The 17790-nt window shown below is 34.3% G+C and overlaps 2 protein-coding genes across 2 annotated transcripts; one reads left to right on the top strand and one right to left on the bottom strand.

Annotated features, from left to right (window-relative positions):
• Positions 1 to 2068: 2068 nt before the first annotated feature.
• Positions 2069 to 7707, bottom strand: LOC131933074 (phenylalanine--tRNA ligase, mitochondrial). Its single transcript, XM_059289904.1, has 6 exons — positions 7011 to 7707; positions 6074 to 6233; positions 5603 to 5734; positions 5139 to 5299; positions 4141 to 4257; positions 2069 to 2934 (listed from the first exon to the last, which is right to left on the bottom strand). The coding sequence occupies exons 1-6, from the start codon at positions 7620 to 7622 to the stop codon at positions 2767 to 2769; spliced, it is 1350 nt and encodes a 449-aa protein (XP_059145887.1). The 5' UTR covers positions 7623 to 7707; the 3' UTR covers positions 2069 to 2766.
• Positions 7708 to 7927: 220 nt separating this feature from the next.
• Positions 7928 to 17777, top strand: LOC131933079 (LYR motif-containing protein 4). The gene is made up of 3 exons (XM_059289908.1): positions 7928 to 8026; positions 15976 to 16096; positions 16524 to 17777. Exons 1-3 carry the CDS (start codon positions 7941 to 7943, stop codon positions 16593 to 16595), a joined length of 279 nt encoding a protein of 92 aa, XP_059145891.1. The 5' UTR covers positions 7928 to 7940; the 3' UTR covers positions 16596 to 17777.
• The last annotated feature ends 13 nt before the right edge of the window (positions 17778 to 17790 follow it).

Here is a 17790-nt window from a genome sequence, read left to right on the forward strand (position 1 = left end):
GCATTGGTCAAAACATCAAGTTTGCAGGGCATTTTGTCTAGGGTCAAAGATCTGTTTTGTGGGGCATTGGTCAAGACATCAAGTTTGCAGGGCATTTTGTCAAGGGTCAAAGATCTGTTTTAGGAGGCATTGGTCAAAACATCAAGTTTGCAGGGCATTTTGTCTAGGGTCAAATATCTGTTTTGTGGGGCATTGGTCAAGACATCAAGTTTGCAGGGCATTTTGTCTAGGGTCAAAGATCTGTTTTGTGGGGCATTGGTCAAGACATCAAGTTTGCAGGGCATTTTGTCAAGGGTCAAAGATCTGTTTTGTGGGGCATTGGTCAAAACATCAAGTTTGCAGGGCATTTTGTCTAGGGTCAAAGATCTGTTTTGTGGGGCATTGGTCAAAACATCAAGTTTGCAGGGCATTTTGTCAAGGGTCAAAGATCTGTTTTAGGAGGCATTGGTCAAAACATCAAGTTTGCATGGCATTTTGTCTAGGGTCAAAGATCTGTTTTGTGGGGCATTGGTCAAGACATCAAGTTTGCAGGGCATTTTGTCTAGGGTCAAAGATGTTTTGGTAGGCATTGGTCAAAACATCAAGTTTGCAGGGCATTTTGTCTGGGGTCAAAGATCTGTTTTGGGAGGTATTGGTCAAAACATCAAGTTTGCAGGGCATTTTGTCTGGGGTCAAAGATCTATTTTGTGGGGCATTGGTCAAAACATCAAGTTTGCATGGCATTTTGTCTAGGGTCAAAGATCTGTTTTAGGAGGCATTGGTCAAAACATCAAGTTTGCATGGCATTTTGTCTAGGGTCAAATATCTGTTTTGTGGGGCATTGGTCAAAACATCAAGTTTGCAGGGCATTTTGTCTGGGGTCAAAGATATGTTTTAGGAGGCATTGGTCAAAACATCAAGTTTGCATGTCATTTTGTCTTGGGTCAAAGATCTGTTTTGTGGGGCATTGGTCAAAACATCAAGTTTGCAGGGCATTTTGTCTGGGGTCAAAGATATGTTTTGGGAGGCATTGGTCAAAACATCAAGTTTGCAGGGCATTTTGTCTAGGGTCAAAAATGTTTTGGTAGGCATTGGTCAAAACATCAAGTTTGCAGGGCATTTTGTCTGGGGTCAAAGATCTGTTTTGTGGGGCATTGGTCAAAACATCAAGTTTGCATGGCATTTTGTCTAGGGTCAAAGATCTGTTTTAGGAGGCATTGGTCAAAACATCAAGTTTGCAGGGAATTTTGTCTAGGGTCAAAGATCTGTTTTGTGGGGCATTGGTCAAGACATCAAGTTTGCAGGGCATTTTGTCAAGGGTCAAAGATCTGTTTTGGGAGGCATTGGTCAAAACATCAAGTTTGCAGGGCATTTTGTCTGGGGTCAAAGATATGTTTTGGGAGGCATTGGTCAAAACATCAAGTTTGCAGGGCATTTTGTCTGGGGTCAAAGATCTGTTTTGTGGGGCATTGGTCCCTGTGACAAGGCATTTGATTTCAGCCTAAGATGACCTACATGGTGCCTGCCCACAACTGCCAACAACTAGATAGCAGCATTCAAAACTTGACAAGCCTTGATGTGCCTGGTACTTTTCATAACATGTCTTCATTATCTTTTCCTGTTCGTGCCCTAGACACATGGGGCAGATAAAGTAGAGCTCATCTGTTTCAATGACTTCGGCATACAAGAAAATAGTGTGGTCAGCACTATGCCAAGCTACGTTGTTTTCCCAATCGTGATTTAGGTACCCATTATAGCTGGGTAGTCTCAGGGTCGTCCTAAAGACTCAGACTAGGATCCAAACTCGAGACTTTTGGGTTAGCAGTCATAAGCTCTACTGCTCTGCCATGTCAAGTTTAAATATACATTTTTTTAAAAGGCTTGATTAAAAAAATGTTAGTTACAAGCTATTTATATTTAAAAAGTTTGAAAAAGATAACTAAAGCGATTAAGCAATACTGAAGCGTTGTTGTATGATACTGCATTAAAATGCTTATAAAGAAAGAGCGTATTTCTTTAGTAATCAACTTTGAACACTTAAGCAATCAACTAATGGGACACACAAACAGCAGTCAGTCTAAATACAAAACAATCTGGACACAAAGATTTTAAGAATGTAAAATGATGGTTTTATGATATTCAATCAAAATGTTAAAATTCAAAATGACATGAGCACACTGTCACAAATAGCTGTAACTAAATGAGCACATATACAAGAAGCTGTAAGCTGTCGCTTGAGGTGTCCAAGGGTTTCTATCCTAACCCACCCATTTACAACACTAAGTACAAGTCTCAACTCTGGCTTTGACAAAGTAGTGCTCTTAGTTTGGTCAACATTTACTGTTTTTTTACAAATTCTTAAATATAGTTTAATTAGACAAACATTCAAAAGTTATATAGTTTAACTAGACATACATTCAAACTTAATTACAGTTTAATTAGACAGACATCAAAACTTAATTTACATTTTAATTAAACAGACATCAAATGTTAATTACAGTTTCACTTGATAGACATCAAAATGTAATTTAAGTTTGACTTATAATGCAAAGTTTGAGGTTCAAAGGGGAAACTTATTTTACCTTTTTAAACGTTTCTTATTAAATATTAATAAGGCTGTTGTGTAAACTAAACATATTTTTAAAACATATTTTGATAAAATCTTGTAATTACTCCATACCACAGCATAGTATTGACAGAAATAAAACATTGTACACATTTGAAACAAACAGTCTAAAAACTAGCATCCATAGTTCTAATATGTGTAACCAAAAAGCCCAACTTGTGTTATCGTATCTCAACACCCAACTTAGAGGCGGCATCTGATTCTATTTGCTTGTGGACAGCGTTCACTTCCTCCTGAGTCAGAGTTTTCTCCATGTGACGGTAGGTGATGCGGTAACAATGACTGCTGCGCTTTGTTTTAGGGTGGGTGAACTCATCTATCAACTCCACCTGATGGGCAGAGGAAATCATTAAAACAATAGAATTTGTCATAAATATATCATGGGATTGCTAACCCGAAAGTCTCAAGTTCGAATCAGGGTTCAATTCAATAGAAGTTCCCTGAGTCCACTAAGCTCAGATGGCTATCTAACATACATTAGGGAAAGTAAAGGTGGCTGGGCATAATGCTGACCACACTATCACTTTTAGCCGAGTTCACAGAAATTGGTGAGCTCTACTTCACTTGCCCCATGGACCATTAGGTTTGAAAAGGGAACTATCCTTTAAATATATTAGATAGATTATTTAGCTGATAATATCTCAATACAAAATAGATTTATTTTCACTTGGGTATGTTATGAATGTATTAGATGGATTTTTATAAATAGAGGGTGTTTTAAACAATAACTTAAGTTTAGAGTAGTCCCACTTTTTGTTTATCTATATATATAATTCTCTTCTGGGAGACGCTAGAAAACAAGCTGCAAAAAGTGCTCCCTACCTCCCCACCCCTACATGATCTGGTGAGCTGTGGTTCACTCTAAATGTTTACAAACAGATCAGGGGTTTAGTGACGACTATTAGGGGCAGATAATTTAGTTTGAAATGATTTTAAACATAGGGGGGGGGGGGAACTAAGTGGAGTTTACTTTAACTGAGGGGGGGGGAGGGGGGAAGGAGGGGGGGTTATCGTCCTTAACGAGCTACTTATAGTGTTTTAAAGAAATATTTTCAGTGGCAGCGTTGGTAGTGTCGAATCCACAAATTATGAATAACTGAAAAGTAGAAAAAAAACAACAACTAAATAGCGGCGTATGATATGCCGCGGGTCGGCTCATATGCATTAACTTTCAAACGCTGTGTTGTAATTTGTAAATTTCCAACCATGGGTACAACACACAACATAACACAGGGTAAGTTGAGTTTGAGCTGGTATTTTTGTAAGACATACCATTGTCCAATTCAGTTGGAGCTAAAATTTATATCAGTAGAAAGCAGACTTGAAAAAAAAGATATCAAGCAACAAACAGAAGAAAAGAAAATATTTGCCTACAATAAATCAGCAATGATAAGAAAATAAAAACAGAAAAAATGCATTAAACGACAAGATTTATTCCATTGATTTATGCATAAAAAAGTAACTTAAAAATTCTTTTCCTAATACAAGAAACAAAAGCTATGTGTTAACTTCTGGAGACAACATGAAACCCTCACCTGCTCAATTAAGTCTTCGCTGACAGACCTAACCAGGTCATAGAAATCATTGGATGAAAAGTTCTGCGGGATCCAAAATGAGATGTCGTTAACACACTGTGGGTACTTGCTCACCGGCTGGACAGGAATCAGGAGTAAAATAACAGGAAATTATTGCATTCCTTTTCAAAATTCTATTCAAGAATTATTTCAAAAGTTGTTAATCAAATTTGTAGATCTACGTTTCATTAATATGCAACACAAGTTTCCAACACTGATGCAAGCAAATTTGAAACATCCTACACATGATTAATTTCATTAGCACAATATGAAACACAGAAGTGTTAATTAGATGCTATAGCTAACAGATGTCCTGAAGCCAGTCATATATTTTCATTATGTTAAGATATAACCTATTTCTGATCTCAATACAATCCCACTGTGTATGTTATGATATCTCTTTCGGAACAAATCAAACCATATATGATACACATTATTTAAGCGAATCACACTCTTATAGTTATACCTTAATGGAACAAAGGTTAAATATGCCACTAAGTCAAATCCCACATTATGTTTTCCTCTTCTTCTTCTTCGTTCTTAATTATTAGTGTTGAAGGGGATCGAGATTTATCTGCCAGTGCGTTTGAACTCGAGACTTTGTTCGAATTTATCAACCATGAGCTTTTTGCTGACTCGACCACGCCTCCAACACAATTAAGCGTTACGTGTCAACTGGTTATGCACCATTGAGGCCATTGACTCAGATTTCAGCCTGCTTTTCTTTTTGGATTTGCTTCCATAGCCTTTGTCTAACCAAGAACAAACTACAAGGCAGCAGTTGTTTGATTTTGGAGTTGTCTCTCCTAGAAGAGTGGCTGTCCCCAGCTAACGAGCCTCATCTGCCCGGGGGTTCGAACTAGAGACTTTTCGGTTTAGCAACCATGAGCTTTACCGACTCAACCACGCCGACCCCCCACATTATGTTAAGATGTCCAAATAAAACAAAAAAATCCCACCTTATATGTTATTTTATCTTTACAGTCTTTGCCTTGAAACTGTGATAGAAATCCTGAGTCTGTGCTCCAGAATAATCTGATGTCTGGTATTGAATACAGCTTCATAGCCAACCTCTCTAGTCCCATTCCAAATGCCCAACCTGCTTTATTAATAGCGCCAGCTGAAAAAGATTTTTTTCAGTGTGTAAACAAAATATTTTTTGCATCAATAAGTTAAATGGGTTCATAGTTTTAACTAATGGTCTAATTTATTTATGAATCAATATAAGCTTTCAAAAATAAAATAAATAGTTAATTTCCCTCCATTTCAGAAAATGGTTAGGTTTTTTTAAATTATAAATGCTACAAGCAAACAGTTAAATGATGAATGTTTATTACTGCTATTTCATTCAATTCAATAAATCATTGTTATTATATTCAAGTGCTGAATTAGAAACTAAGTTTCTCCCTCAGTAAAAACTCACAGGAATCCACTAACTTCTGCTCCATTATTCCACAGCCTAACATCTCCACCCATTGACCCTGGTGAAATATCTCTAGCTCCCATGATGGATGGGTGAATGGGAAAAAGGCTTCAACCCACCTCATTTGGAGATCTGAAAAATGTTCCAAATAAATAAACCTACTTAACTGTGTTTAAATAGATAAAGTTAGGGAATGAAGTTAAAAGGATAACGGACTGATGTAAGTATTGTAAGATTGCAATCTAATATTTATGTGTCATTAAATAAAGGGGGTAGGATAAATTAAACAATTAAGTGTTACTTGTAGTGTCAGACATAATTTGTAAAAATTCATTTGTGAAAAACAAAAAAAACAGTGTAAAAGGACCACAGAAACAAGAAAATTCTCTTGCCTAAACTGAAAGAAACAAGTACAAAGAAGATCAAATAAAGAAATATTTTTTGCAATTAATGTCAGAAAAGTAACAATACCTTCTCCAAATAAAGATTGCATAAGTCCTTCTAATGATTTTTTCAGATCACTGCCCACAAGGTGTGATGTTTCAAGTATATGTGTTTCCTGTTTGTTTCCCTCTCTTTGGCCAACCTCAAAAAGTTTGAGGTTTGAGGATTCAGGATATTTTGAGAAAAGCTGAAAGAATTCATCATTAATGTTATAGTATTAGTGATAACACGTTGTTTATAAAAGAAAATTATTAATAATTATTGCCAATGTAGTTATGTAAACATGAGTGAATGCATGGATAATACAAAAATAAATCATTGTTGAAAATATGTGTGATGAGACAAGTATCATATTATTACTATTATAAATCAATATCCTAACTTAATCTTAACAAGTAGGCCTACTCAAACACTGTCATGAACCTAACACTTGTGAGGGACTTCTAGTATTGGCCACTTTAAATTATGTTCAAATAACAGCTGTGCAAGCTAATACTTTGCAAGCTATTTGTATCTATACATCTTTTATTACTTTAATAATAAAGGAATTAATCACTTTTTTTTATCAATATACATAATAAATTTCAGAATAAAAATCCACAACTCTATTTTATTAATCTTGTGCTTGTAGAACATGAGAACCAACAGAAAAATTTCCTTGAAGCGCATACAAATTGGGTTGTGGCCACTGTAGCACTGTGTTGGTGCTGATGTTATTCAACATAGTTACTACTGCTGCAAGAGATCGGAAATAGGAGATCTGGATTTTACAAGGTCTACAACATGATAGATATGGCATATCTCAGAAAGATAAACAGACTATTTGAGAAGCTGGGATGATCTGCAAAGAGATCTTTTATGGTTGAGGAATGGCCAGTGTCCCAGGGTGTAAAATAAATATTTTTTTTTATTTATAGCTTAACATTTTGTGGTTTTTATTGTTCCTGAACAAGCAAATTTTTACCTCAAAATCTGAAAATAGGCGTACACCTTCAACTTGATGAAACACCGGATAATGGGTAGAATCTACAGCATCTCGTCTATACACATCCCCAGCAACTAGAAATGAGTCTAGGCCTGATCGTATTAGGTCACGCTGATGGGCTGATGTATGAGCACGAAGCATATATTTAGAATTGATGTAATAAGTATCAGACGGTGAACGGCTTACATGATTGGGTGGAACAAGTAAACTGTCAAAGTTTTGTTCAAGGGTGACAATTGGAGAAAGCCTGTTGTATGCTGAAAAAACAGGATTACCACGGCGCAAGAAAGTCTGGTGGAAATAGGCTTCTATTCTTTTGTAAATGAGATTAAGAGGATGAAAAGGAACATTATGTAGATTTCTTCCCACTTTGGAAATTATAGCAGGTGTGATGTTGGTTAGATGATCTGTTTGGTAATGTTCACCCAAAATGTCAACAGTTTCACCAAAATTATGCCTATTTGATTGCGTTTTCTGAGAAAGTCTTCTATTCAGAGGTTTCTCGCTTTTTAAAATACAAGAAAATAAAACCGCTTTCTCCAAACGCAAGTTGTTGAGGAAGCAATGGCTTTTAAATACCGGTCGATTCATTGTTGAAAAAAGTTCATACCCTAACCGACAAGGTGACAAGTCCTTTGCGATTTAAAACGAAAGTGGAGATCTGAATTGTTTATATTTTTCTAGCGGAAGATGAAAAAAAAAGGTGACCTTGTCTTTTTTAAATGTTTGAAACTTTCTTAAATTAGTTGATCTACATCTAGAGAAGTAAAATAAGTCCAAAATAGCATAAAACTATTTAAAATATTTATACTTTCAAATCATAAATGTTTCTCGTCGAGGCATATTATTACGTCAAATTATTGTAAAATAGTACACAATCCAATCCACATTTTTTTCATTAAAAAAACAATGGCGGCGCCCACAAAAGTACAGATCTTATCCTTGTACAAACAACTTTTAAGAGAAAGTAATAAGTTGTCAGATTATAACTTTAGGTATGATTTTTTTAAAGAATATTGTGATAGATCTAGATTCTATATTTGTGTAAAAAATTGTAGATAACTGATTAAATTAAAATAAAGTCAATGTAATTTATGGCCCTCTCAGCCCTCTTCTCGGTAAAATCTTAGTTTAGCGTCGTAAATTCGGCCAAAACTAGTAATGTGGGAGAGAGTGAACTAATGAATATGTCATTAAATATAAGTATATTTTCGTATATTTTGATAAAATATTATAGATAATTGAATAATAGATCACCATTTATGATTAAATCAATTTAAATATCCTGAAATTAATTTTTATCAACCCTGTTCGAGATAGTAAATCTGCTATTAAAAACAGCAGCCATCTTGAGAAAATGTTATTTAGAGTAGCTTCCCTTTCATTTCTATTCGTATGAAAATGTATTTAAATATGATTGTCTTGTTGTATAGTCCGTATTACAAAGCATTTTTTTTTTTAAATTCTGCCCTTTAAAAACTGAATTTCCTAACAAACAACTTTATTAATTCTAGAAGCATTGTGAGATGCAACTTGTATCCATGTATTAAATCACGTTTTTTTAACTAATGTTTATTTGATCTTACTATTACTATATAGTTTGAGTTTTTTCTTATTGTTTGAATGACTATTTTCATTTCAGGTTTTTCTTTTCATCAATTAGTGATTATACCGTAACTTATGACATTTTTTTACTTCTCTTTACCTTAATTAAACCCCAACCTCCGTCATATTTTTGTTGTCAATGTCACAACAAGCAGAGGCGTAGCGACCCTTCCCGGCGCCTGGGGACAAACTTTTCGATTTGCACCCCCCTCAAGATTTCGATTTGCACCCCCCCTCAAACTTTCGATTTTGCACCCCCCCCCTCAAGATTTCGATTTGCACCCCCTCAAACTTTCAATTTGCACCCCCCCCCCCCTAAGCCTTTCAATTTATTTTTCCAACCCATTTTGGCGCCCCTTAAGGTCGGCGCCCGGGGACATATGTCCCTCCCCCCCCGCCCCTCCCCCCCCCCCCCCGCCCCCCTCGCTACGCTACTGACAACAAGTCATAATGTAAAAAATTACGCTTCACTCTGCCTTATCTAAGATCTCTAACCATAATTTTGACAACATTAAATGTTTGTCATCATTTATATATATACGGAGAGACAAAATGTATTATCCACCAGCTTCCCTAGTAAAACATCATCTAAAACAGGGGTCTCCAAACTTTTCAGTCCGAGGGCCGCATTAACTATCAAATTTCTGTTCGGGGGCCAGTTTCTTCCAGGCATGTCTTTGATTTTTCTGGGCAAAGCTCCTCAGCCATAACCAACAAACGTTTTTTCCGTGGACAAAAAGATCTCCGCGGGCCGGATGAGAGGACCTCGCGGGCCGCATCCGGCCCGCGGGCCGTAGTTTGGAGACCCCTGATCTAAAACAATGAGCCAGTCCACCCCTTAAGTGCGTGTTGTCATTATGGTCCATCGCAAGTCTCCACCTGCCGGACACATTTTGGTTATCCTTTGTTGTCAAATTGTCAATATCAAGTACCCAAGTGAGTGATATGGGGTTGTCCATAAATGATATCACATATTATTTGCTACGGGAGTGAGTAAAGATTTGTGACGTCAACTCAAGCGGCTCCGCAATTTATGACGTGTCGGTCTCATGAAAGGAGGTGAACGGGGAAAATACCTAGATCATTGACAGAGAACCTCTATAATGCTTTGTTCAATCAAAATAACGATAAATAAGCATTAGTATACGTATACCTTGCTCATCAAAAATGTTGCAAGCCTGATAGTTTAAGACATTTTGCAAAACGGCCTCAACACATTCTCCACGTCAAAAAGGCTTGACACCAAATGCCTGCCGACGAATAAGCCGCGTCTAATGCGGGGCGTTAGGGATACAGCCATTAGCATGGGCCGCGTTAGAGCAACAGTAGGCTATCGCGCTTTGAAAGATGATACTTAAATTCAATTTTGCTAAACAGCGCGAAAATTTAGTAATGTTCCGTCGTTTGAGGAAATTTATTTTCTTGGACTTAAATTGAAATATCATGTTGACTGTCTGGCTTTTAATTTCCAAACATCACTTTTAATGTATCAAGATTCAGAACTATAATTTACTTTAATATAAGTGTCATTGTTTATTGTGCTTTTTATAAAGCGCAGAGTAGCTTCAAAATCGGACGGCCATCCTGTTTTCACCAAGCTTCTTTTGGAGCTTAATATGGGTAGTCTAGTTCTATACGGTGAGAGCTTAATACATTTTTAAAGGGCCGAAAGTCTCAAGACAGCAGAAATAACCACGTACGTTTAAATGGACGAGTGATAAATGTGTTAGGGGCTGTTTAATGAACACCAACTTATGTAATCAAATTAAACGTCGCATAAGCGTCAAAACGGCAGTGCTTGTTTGTATTTTTCTATAAAATTAGCCTAACGGCCGGCGGTACCGGTATATGACATCACGCGCGAGCGTTAACTCGGGTGACGATGTGCTAAGTGGGGGAATGAAAAGGTGGGGTTCAAGAAATGCGACTCAGCATGCTTTTTACATTTCTTGACCCTTCTTAATAGTTCTATCGTCCCTACTGAGAAAATGGATCACCAATGAATGACGCGTCATACTTCTACAGCTGGTCTTTCTCCCACAACCATCCCCTGTTTTCACTAAAAAAAACCTGACCTGTCTCCAAAATCATATCGCTGAGTTCTACTCAACTTCTCCCCACCACAAATCACAATTTCTATCTGAAACAATATGTTCATATGTTTGTTCTGTAATAATGCACGCTGTCATTACTATCTTAAGAGCGACGTCATTTATGAGCGATCTAATATTGATTTGCAAATAAAGTGTTCAAAAGTTTGACCTCCCAACAATTGTTGTGGTCTTGGATGCACACTATTAAGTCTGATAAGGTTTATTAGTCATTCATGTCAACTATATTTTTAAAAAAAAAGTAAAATTACTATACAGGGGGTCATCCATAAATGATGTCACGCTTTTTTGACGATTTTTACCTCCCCCTCCCCTCCGTCACACGTCGTCACAAAAAGCCAGACCCCCCCCCCCTAAAATGACGTCACACCTTAGCCTACAACCCCCCCCCCCCCCCTCAAAATTGCAGTTGAATTGTTTTTAAACAGCTATGTTTTTCCAAAATCTTGTCTGAACTCTGTCAAAACTGTTTTAATACATTATAATAACAATTGATTAATTGTTATTATAATGTATTAAAACAGTTTTTTAAAACGCAAAATAACGTCTAAAATTCGTTTTCTAACATTACTTTTTTAAAATGCAAAAGTGTGACGTCGCACCATCTGAACCCCTCCCCCTCCCCCTCATCACACAACGTCACAAAATTACGGACCCCCCTCCCCCCTACGAGTGTGACGTCATTTATGGACGACCCCCGGCATATATTAAACCAATACAAAACAGTCATATTAAACCACAAAATCAACACAAAAGACATGCGAATAGACAATTTATTGTTTTTAAAACATGGCCGCTGCTTGTATTTACTCATTGTTGTCTTGAACGGGGTAGTTTAAAGTTTATTCCAGGATATTTACGACTGGTTTGGTCTTGGATTGTGATTTGTTATTCAATTATCTGTTATATTATGTAAAATATGACATAAATATGGCCAAATGAATGAAATATTCATTAGTTACCTTCATCGCACATTACTAGCTACGTTGGAATTTACGACGCTAAACTAAGATTTTACCCTCTTCTCTTGGGAGTCTTGTATGACCCAACCAACAGTGAGGTGATGAAACAGAAATTAATCTGATTCTAACTTAAACTTAGGCATATTGGGAAAATATCCCTGATTTTTATATTATTTTACAATATACATCGATTTTATGGAAAATTAAAACCCATTTCTAATATATCAAAAAGGTAATCTATCGTTTTAGATACGTAAAATCAACCGAGGCTAGTAATGTGCGACAAAGTTGCCTCATTTTTAAGGCTTTAATAGAAGTATATTGTGATATATTTGTGTCAAATATTTTAGATTATTGAATAATAAACCAAAATCAATGGCTAAATATATCAATATAGGCCAGAAATTAACTTAAAACAGCTGTGTTTGCTAGCAAGATTTGCTATATAAACAGCAGCCATTTGTAATATAGAGTGGCTTCCCCTGATTCTCCCGCTATAAGTTTACAAAAAAAGCTTAAACAAGATGGCAGCTAAAGTAAACGAGCTTTGTTGCATCTGATGAAAACATCGCTAGTGTTTATTTATTACTGAAAAGTTTAATACAATTGTTTAAAAAAGGTACATGAATGAAACATTTTTTGTAACTTTCAAAACATAAATCTGCCTAAAAATGTGAAATAATTACTAAAATTTAATGACATTGCACAGTATTATCTTTTATAAAATGTTTACTGAAGTTGATGTATCCTTTGATAAATTCTTAAAACCACATTAAAGTGATCATGTTTCTGTGTGAACATTTTTTTCCATTATTGTTGCCGATAAATAAACTGTATAAGCTTTAGCTTATTAAAATGAGCATTATAATTTTTAATTTAGGCTCCTTATAGATTTAGATAGGCTATTTACATTTAGTAGGCCTAATAATTTTTTTTTATATTACACCTAATATTATTTTAGTGTTTTCTTTTCCATTTAGATTCTTTTTTTAAAAATTGTTTGCAATAAATATATTATATATCAATATCTACTTGAAAATGCCTTTATAATCTATTTATCTGCCCAGAAATCATATTTATAATTCATTACTACTAGTTATCTAGATCTAGTTGACCTGTTATTAAAAAGGTTAATAGTTAATAACAATCTGGCTAATTAAAAATGTTATTATTTAGGCCGCAATTAATTCCATTCTTTCAATTTTTATTTAAATAATTTAGATATATAGTATATTTATTTTTAGCCCATTTTATTGTAACAGTCCATGTTTAAACAAATAGCTAATAAAAAAACATTGTATGCACATACTTTTTATCAGTATCTCGTAACTCTGCCATCATTTTGAAATTACGCAGGCTTTCTCGTTCCTTACCTACGAATTTTATTGCACTACTCCTCATTCCTCCGTGCTTAAAAACCCTTAAAGTTGACATTTCTATTTATCAAAATGGTTGGGATGATCTTATATCCGGTTGTCATTTAATTAGGTGCTTATTTTATATCTAAAATTTAGTTGTCAATGCATCTGCTCGATAGCGTTGCGATTTAGACAAATATTTGCTATTATCGTTGATCGCTTTCTGTATCAGACAATGTAAAACGGGAGCTAATTCGTTCCTTAATATATATAAAAGATGAAATACTACTCAAATCTTTGTTTTGAATACATTTTATTCTTCAATTCTGATGGCCATAATTGATATTTTAAAAAATGGACAATTTCTACAACAACGCATAAAAAGTCCGGAAGTGGTAGTACCACATAGGAACTGCGGAAGTCAAAATGCCTAATCTAACTGCTTTCTCCTCAAAATTTCTGCTATATATATAGATATATTATATATTTGTAAGGCAATTATGCCTTCAATTTTACCAGGGCCTTTTCTATTCTATATTTCAGTCTCTAATCTAAATTTGTTTGGGCCTTGAATTCAATGTTAACTTGTAGCCTTGAATAAATTCCACCGATTTTTAAATTGGTACTAAAGCTATCCATGACATCCAAAAGAGTGCTTAGGATACACTTGATATTGTCAGATATTTTTTCTAGAATATGTTGTTATCATTTAAGGGCATGGGCGGGTGATGAGTACCAACTTCCTTATTTCCGAGTCTAAAGATGTAATACTTGGCTAATAGTTATAACTCAAAGAGTTAAGCATAAAAATATTTTTTTTAATTTTTTAAATCTTCCGTTGCCATGGTGACGGCGGCCATATTGGATTTTATTGACGATTTTTAAATGGAAATAACTCAAAAATGGTTTGTACAAATTTCATGAAAACTTAATATAGACTGCAGACACATGTGTTTAAGACTTCTGATAGATTACATTTTCAAAAAAGAAAATAGGTTTTTTTTTTACTTTTTTTTTTCAAACATTACTGTAAAAATTTCATTATTTCGTCCAATTTTTTCACTATTTCAACAACAAAAATTTTTTTTTACAAAAATTCCAAAAGTGTTCTATCAGTTTTATTTGAACATATATAAAGAGTAACTGGAGCAAATTTAGTTCAGTTCTGATAATTATTAACAAAGTTATTTCAACAATTGTACAAAAAAACATCAAACTGAGAAAAACGCAAAAAACTAACAAAAAGTTGCAAAAAATGAACATTTATCGCTATATGTCACTAAAATCGACCACATGTATAGCCTGAAGTATGGTGCTGCTGAATATATTCCTTCTGAGCTTGTTCGGCTGTTAGTTTTCTTTTTTTCTGGCGCTCTTTGTTTTACCTAGAGTTGTAGTAAAGCTGTTGTCATGGCGTCTTTTTTGGCGTCCTTCACTGGGTCTTCGACTATGGTTTCCTTCTTTTGACAGCAATGCCATAGCATGCCTGGGCCCAAAATTGAATTATGCTATCGCAGAAACAGCAGTATATTTTGCGTGGTCTCATGTCTCAAAGCCAATTATGATAAGACGATGTCTTTGTTTATTGTGAAAGGCCTTGTTCTGGATTCTTTTGCAGTTGTATACTTACGGTTTACAACATTTTTATTACTGCCACACCATGCTTGAAGCAAACCCTTTACACTTTTTTTCATCAATAGTAGTCAGGAAATGTGCGAGGAAATGTATTGATAACATCAAGAAGCAAATCACAGTCGACAATAATTCTGCATGGCTGTGGTTTACAATTAGTACTACCAGTACTAGATGTAACAGTACTTTCTTCTGTCTGTAAAAACTGTTTCTTACATTGCCGCAGTTTCTTAGTAAATGTGCATATTACATCTGCACCAGTGCTTGTCTGAATAGTGCTAGATTGAGTAGCGGTAGCTGCAATCAGTTGCATTCGGACGTGCCCTAGCTTTAGTAAATTAGTTAGATGTGTGAATCTATTTTTAGCCAGTGTTTTGTTCTACGCATTATCGAAAGAGAAACAAATTAAATCGTCTCACTGCTTATGATAATTCACACAAACTAATCTAAACTGTTAATAGTATATTTAATTGAAATAATTATATGTTAAAATAATGTAAGTATTTTACAGAAGCTTAGAGAAACAAAACTGGATCAAACTTAGCAACGCGCTGAAACTAAGGGAATGTTTACTTCCGAAGCGAAACGACCAATCGCTAACTAGCTTCCGCCGTCGTATGCCAATGAAAAAATTGAGGTCAAAAATTTGCATACCGGAAAAACCCGACTGAGTAAAATAAACAACTTTATGACGTAGAAAAATAATCACATTAAAATAGGTATTTTGATTGGTCATTTAATTTTAGAACAAATAAAGAAAGGGGGTCACAGCCTTTCCATTGATATGAAACACAATAGGTTTCCGCGAAGTCTAATAGTACTTTTCTAGGTCGAAAAATTGCTATTTTTACCAAAAAAATAAACAAAAGACCCTGTACACACTACATTGAACCCGATTTTTCACAATTAAATACTGTTTTTAGGGTCATAACAATGTCATTTTTAGATTCAACAATGGTTATTCTGTATAGATCAAGTAAAAGTGGGAAATCGATGATTTAGTGGATTTATGACGAAAAGTACACCCGCCCATGCCCTTAAGCTAAATTTAATTTAAATATATATTTTTGCAAGTATTTTCCAGTTTGTCTGAAATAGACAGCAATTGTTTTCATAGGTTAAGAAGTAGGAACAGGTGTTGTTTTTTATGGAAGATACAGATATTAAACATTTGCTTTTGTTGTTTTGATTTTCTGGCCACACACTATACAGAATAACACCTTTCTAAACATTCCTTTAATTTAATGTGTAATATCTATCATGTTTCAAAATTCAGAATGTATGCCTTGAGACGAACAAAAGATGCATTTAAAGAAAACAAAGCAGAGACTAATGTTACCAAAATACAAGACCTGGTTGCAAAAGCTAAAGAAAATTTAGATATTCTGAAACGCCAAGTAGGTTTAGTCAATATTTCTTTTATACTAAGTGTTTTCAAGTTTGTTCTCTATTAAATCAAAATGATTGGGAGTATTGGGTAATCTATACATCTACTCTTTTGCCTGTTTTATTCACACTGTAAAAAATCAATTAAGACTAAGTTTTTAGGATACTAAACTAAGTTTATTCCTACACTTGTATAAATTAATACTATTAAATCAATCCACAATCTAAGTTGCTGAACAATTTTGATTTTGGGGAAATCTTAGAGCAATCATTTATGATTATTTATACTATTTATACTTGATTCAGAATGTACTTTAACATGCTTTGTTTAAAGGAAGAAAAATTTCTGTCCTAAACATTTTCATTCTGTATTAATAAAATTAATTTTCACTAATTTTGTTGGAATGTTATGAAGAGGACCACATTTTCTCTTTGCAGGCACTTATCAGTCATTTATTTGGATCTAATAAGCTTGTCATAGAAAAACCAGCCACACCAACAAATATTTAAGTTTTTGTGAAACAAAAATTACTTTGATCTGGTTCAGTCAAGTAATACACAGTAGCTGTTTCCAGCTGATGTTTTGAAAGAACAAGGCAACAGAGTTTTCTTTACTTAGTACTATTTAAAATATGTTTAAAAATTTGGAATTTAAAATTAGGCTTTCCTTTTCTAAGTTAATCCAAAATAGTGCCTCTAAATAGATCTAGTATATTTCAGAAACTGCAAACCAAGACTGCCATATCCAGTCCTGAAAATATTAATGAATTTGTAACTTGTGTGATAAAAAACACATTAATCTTTATATAGTTTTTTTTTTTGTTATTAAGTTTGTAAATTCTAGGTATAAATACTGATGTACTGTCTTGTAAGACAAAAATAAAACCATTTTTTAAAATTGTGTTATTAAAACAATCTTTCAAATGTTCAATTTCAATTCTTCTATTAAAATAAAGGCGAAAACACTTTTTTATAACACTTCAGCAAAATGTAATTGACGACTTATTACTGTCTTTCGTTAAATTTATGTTCTTAGTTTTATTTAACAAAGAACAATCTATATATATTTTTTATCCTTTTTTTTTCCTTATACCTAATCACTAAAGTAGTTGTCAATCTTCATCAATTAAACTATGTGGAAATCAAGAAAGAAATCTGTAGATAACTGTAAACTGTCTTCATGTTGACATTTCTTATAGTGGAAAACATCCCTTCCTTGTCTAAAATACAGTTTAAAAGGGGTAAAACAAACATCAATGCTGATCTTTACCAAATTGTAGGTTGTGATGATGATGAAATAATTGCTCATTAAGTAGTTCTCAGGTTGTTTTCCACTTATGAAATAAAAGTTATTTATTATGCTTGAAGCTTTTTGTATCAAGCATATATGAAGATGGTGATGTGTGTGTGTGCTTCTTCGTCGGAATACAGTTGACTAAGATATTGTTTGCATATACAGATGAGTGTGTGTGCCCATTTGTGTGTGTGTGTGCATCATCAGGTAGTGATTTAGTTTCACTTTAGCTTACCAGTTATGATGAGGGTAATGTTTCTTTTTTTGTGCAAATCATACTCACTTTTTTTCTAATAAACACAGACAGTGCTTTGTGTTTACACCATTTGTTATAATAAATTATCTATTCTGAAATGTTTTTTTTACAAAGAAAATAAAGTTCCTTTAAATTATTATGAATTTAATATTTGT

Source organism: Physella acuta, unplaced genomic scaffold (genome assembly GCF_028476545.2).
Source record: "Physella acuta isolate Inbredline_101_S28 unplaced genomic scaffold, ASM2847654v3 ptg002361l, whole genome shotgun sequence".
In the NCBI taxonomy this organism is placed as follows: domain Eukaryota; kingdom Metazoa; phylum Mollusca; class Gastropoda; family Physidae; genus Physella; species Physella acuta.

Excerpts from the sequence above, each read along its gene's own strand:
- LOC131933079 (XM_059289908.1), top strand. The coding sequence starts at position 7,941 with ATGGCGGCGCCCACAAAAGTACAGATCTTATCCTTGTACAAACAACTT. Across the intron at positions 8,027-15,975 it reads TTGTCAGATTATAACTTTAG|AATGTATGCCTTGAGACGAA; the intron begins GTATGATTTTTT and ends TTCAAAATTCAG. Across the intron at positions 16,097-16,523 it reads TAGATATTCTGAAACGCCAA|GCACTTATCAGTCATTTATT; the intron begins GTAGGTTTAGTC and ends TTCTCTTTGCAG.
- LOC131933074 (XM_059289904.1), bottom strand. The coding sequence starts at position 7,622 with ATGAATCGACCGGTATTTAAAAGCCATTGCTTCCTCAACAACTTGCGT. Across the intron at positions 5,735-6,073 it reads GCAATCTTTATTTGGAGAAG|ATCTCCAAATGAGGTGGGTT; the intron begins GTATTGTTACTT and ends AACATTTTTCAG. Across the intron at positions 4,258-5,138 it reads AAGATAAAATAACATATAAG|CCGGTGAGCAAGTACCCACA; the intron begins GTGGGATTTTTT and ends ATTCCTGTCCAG.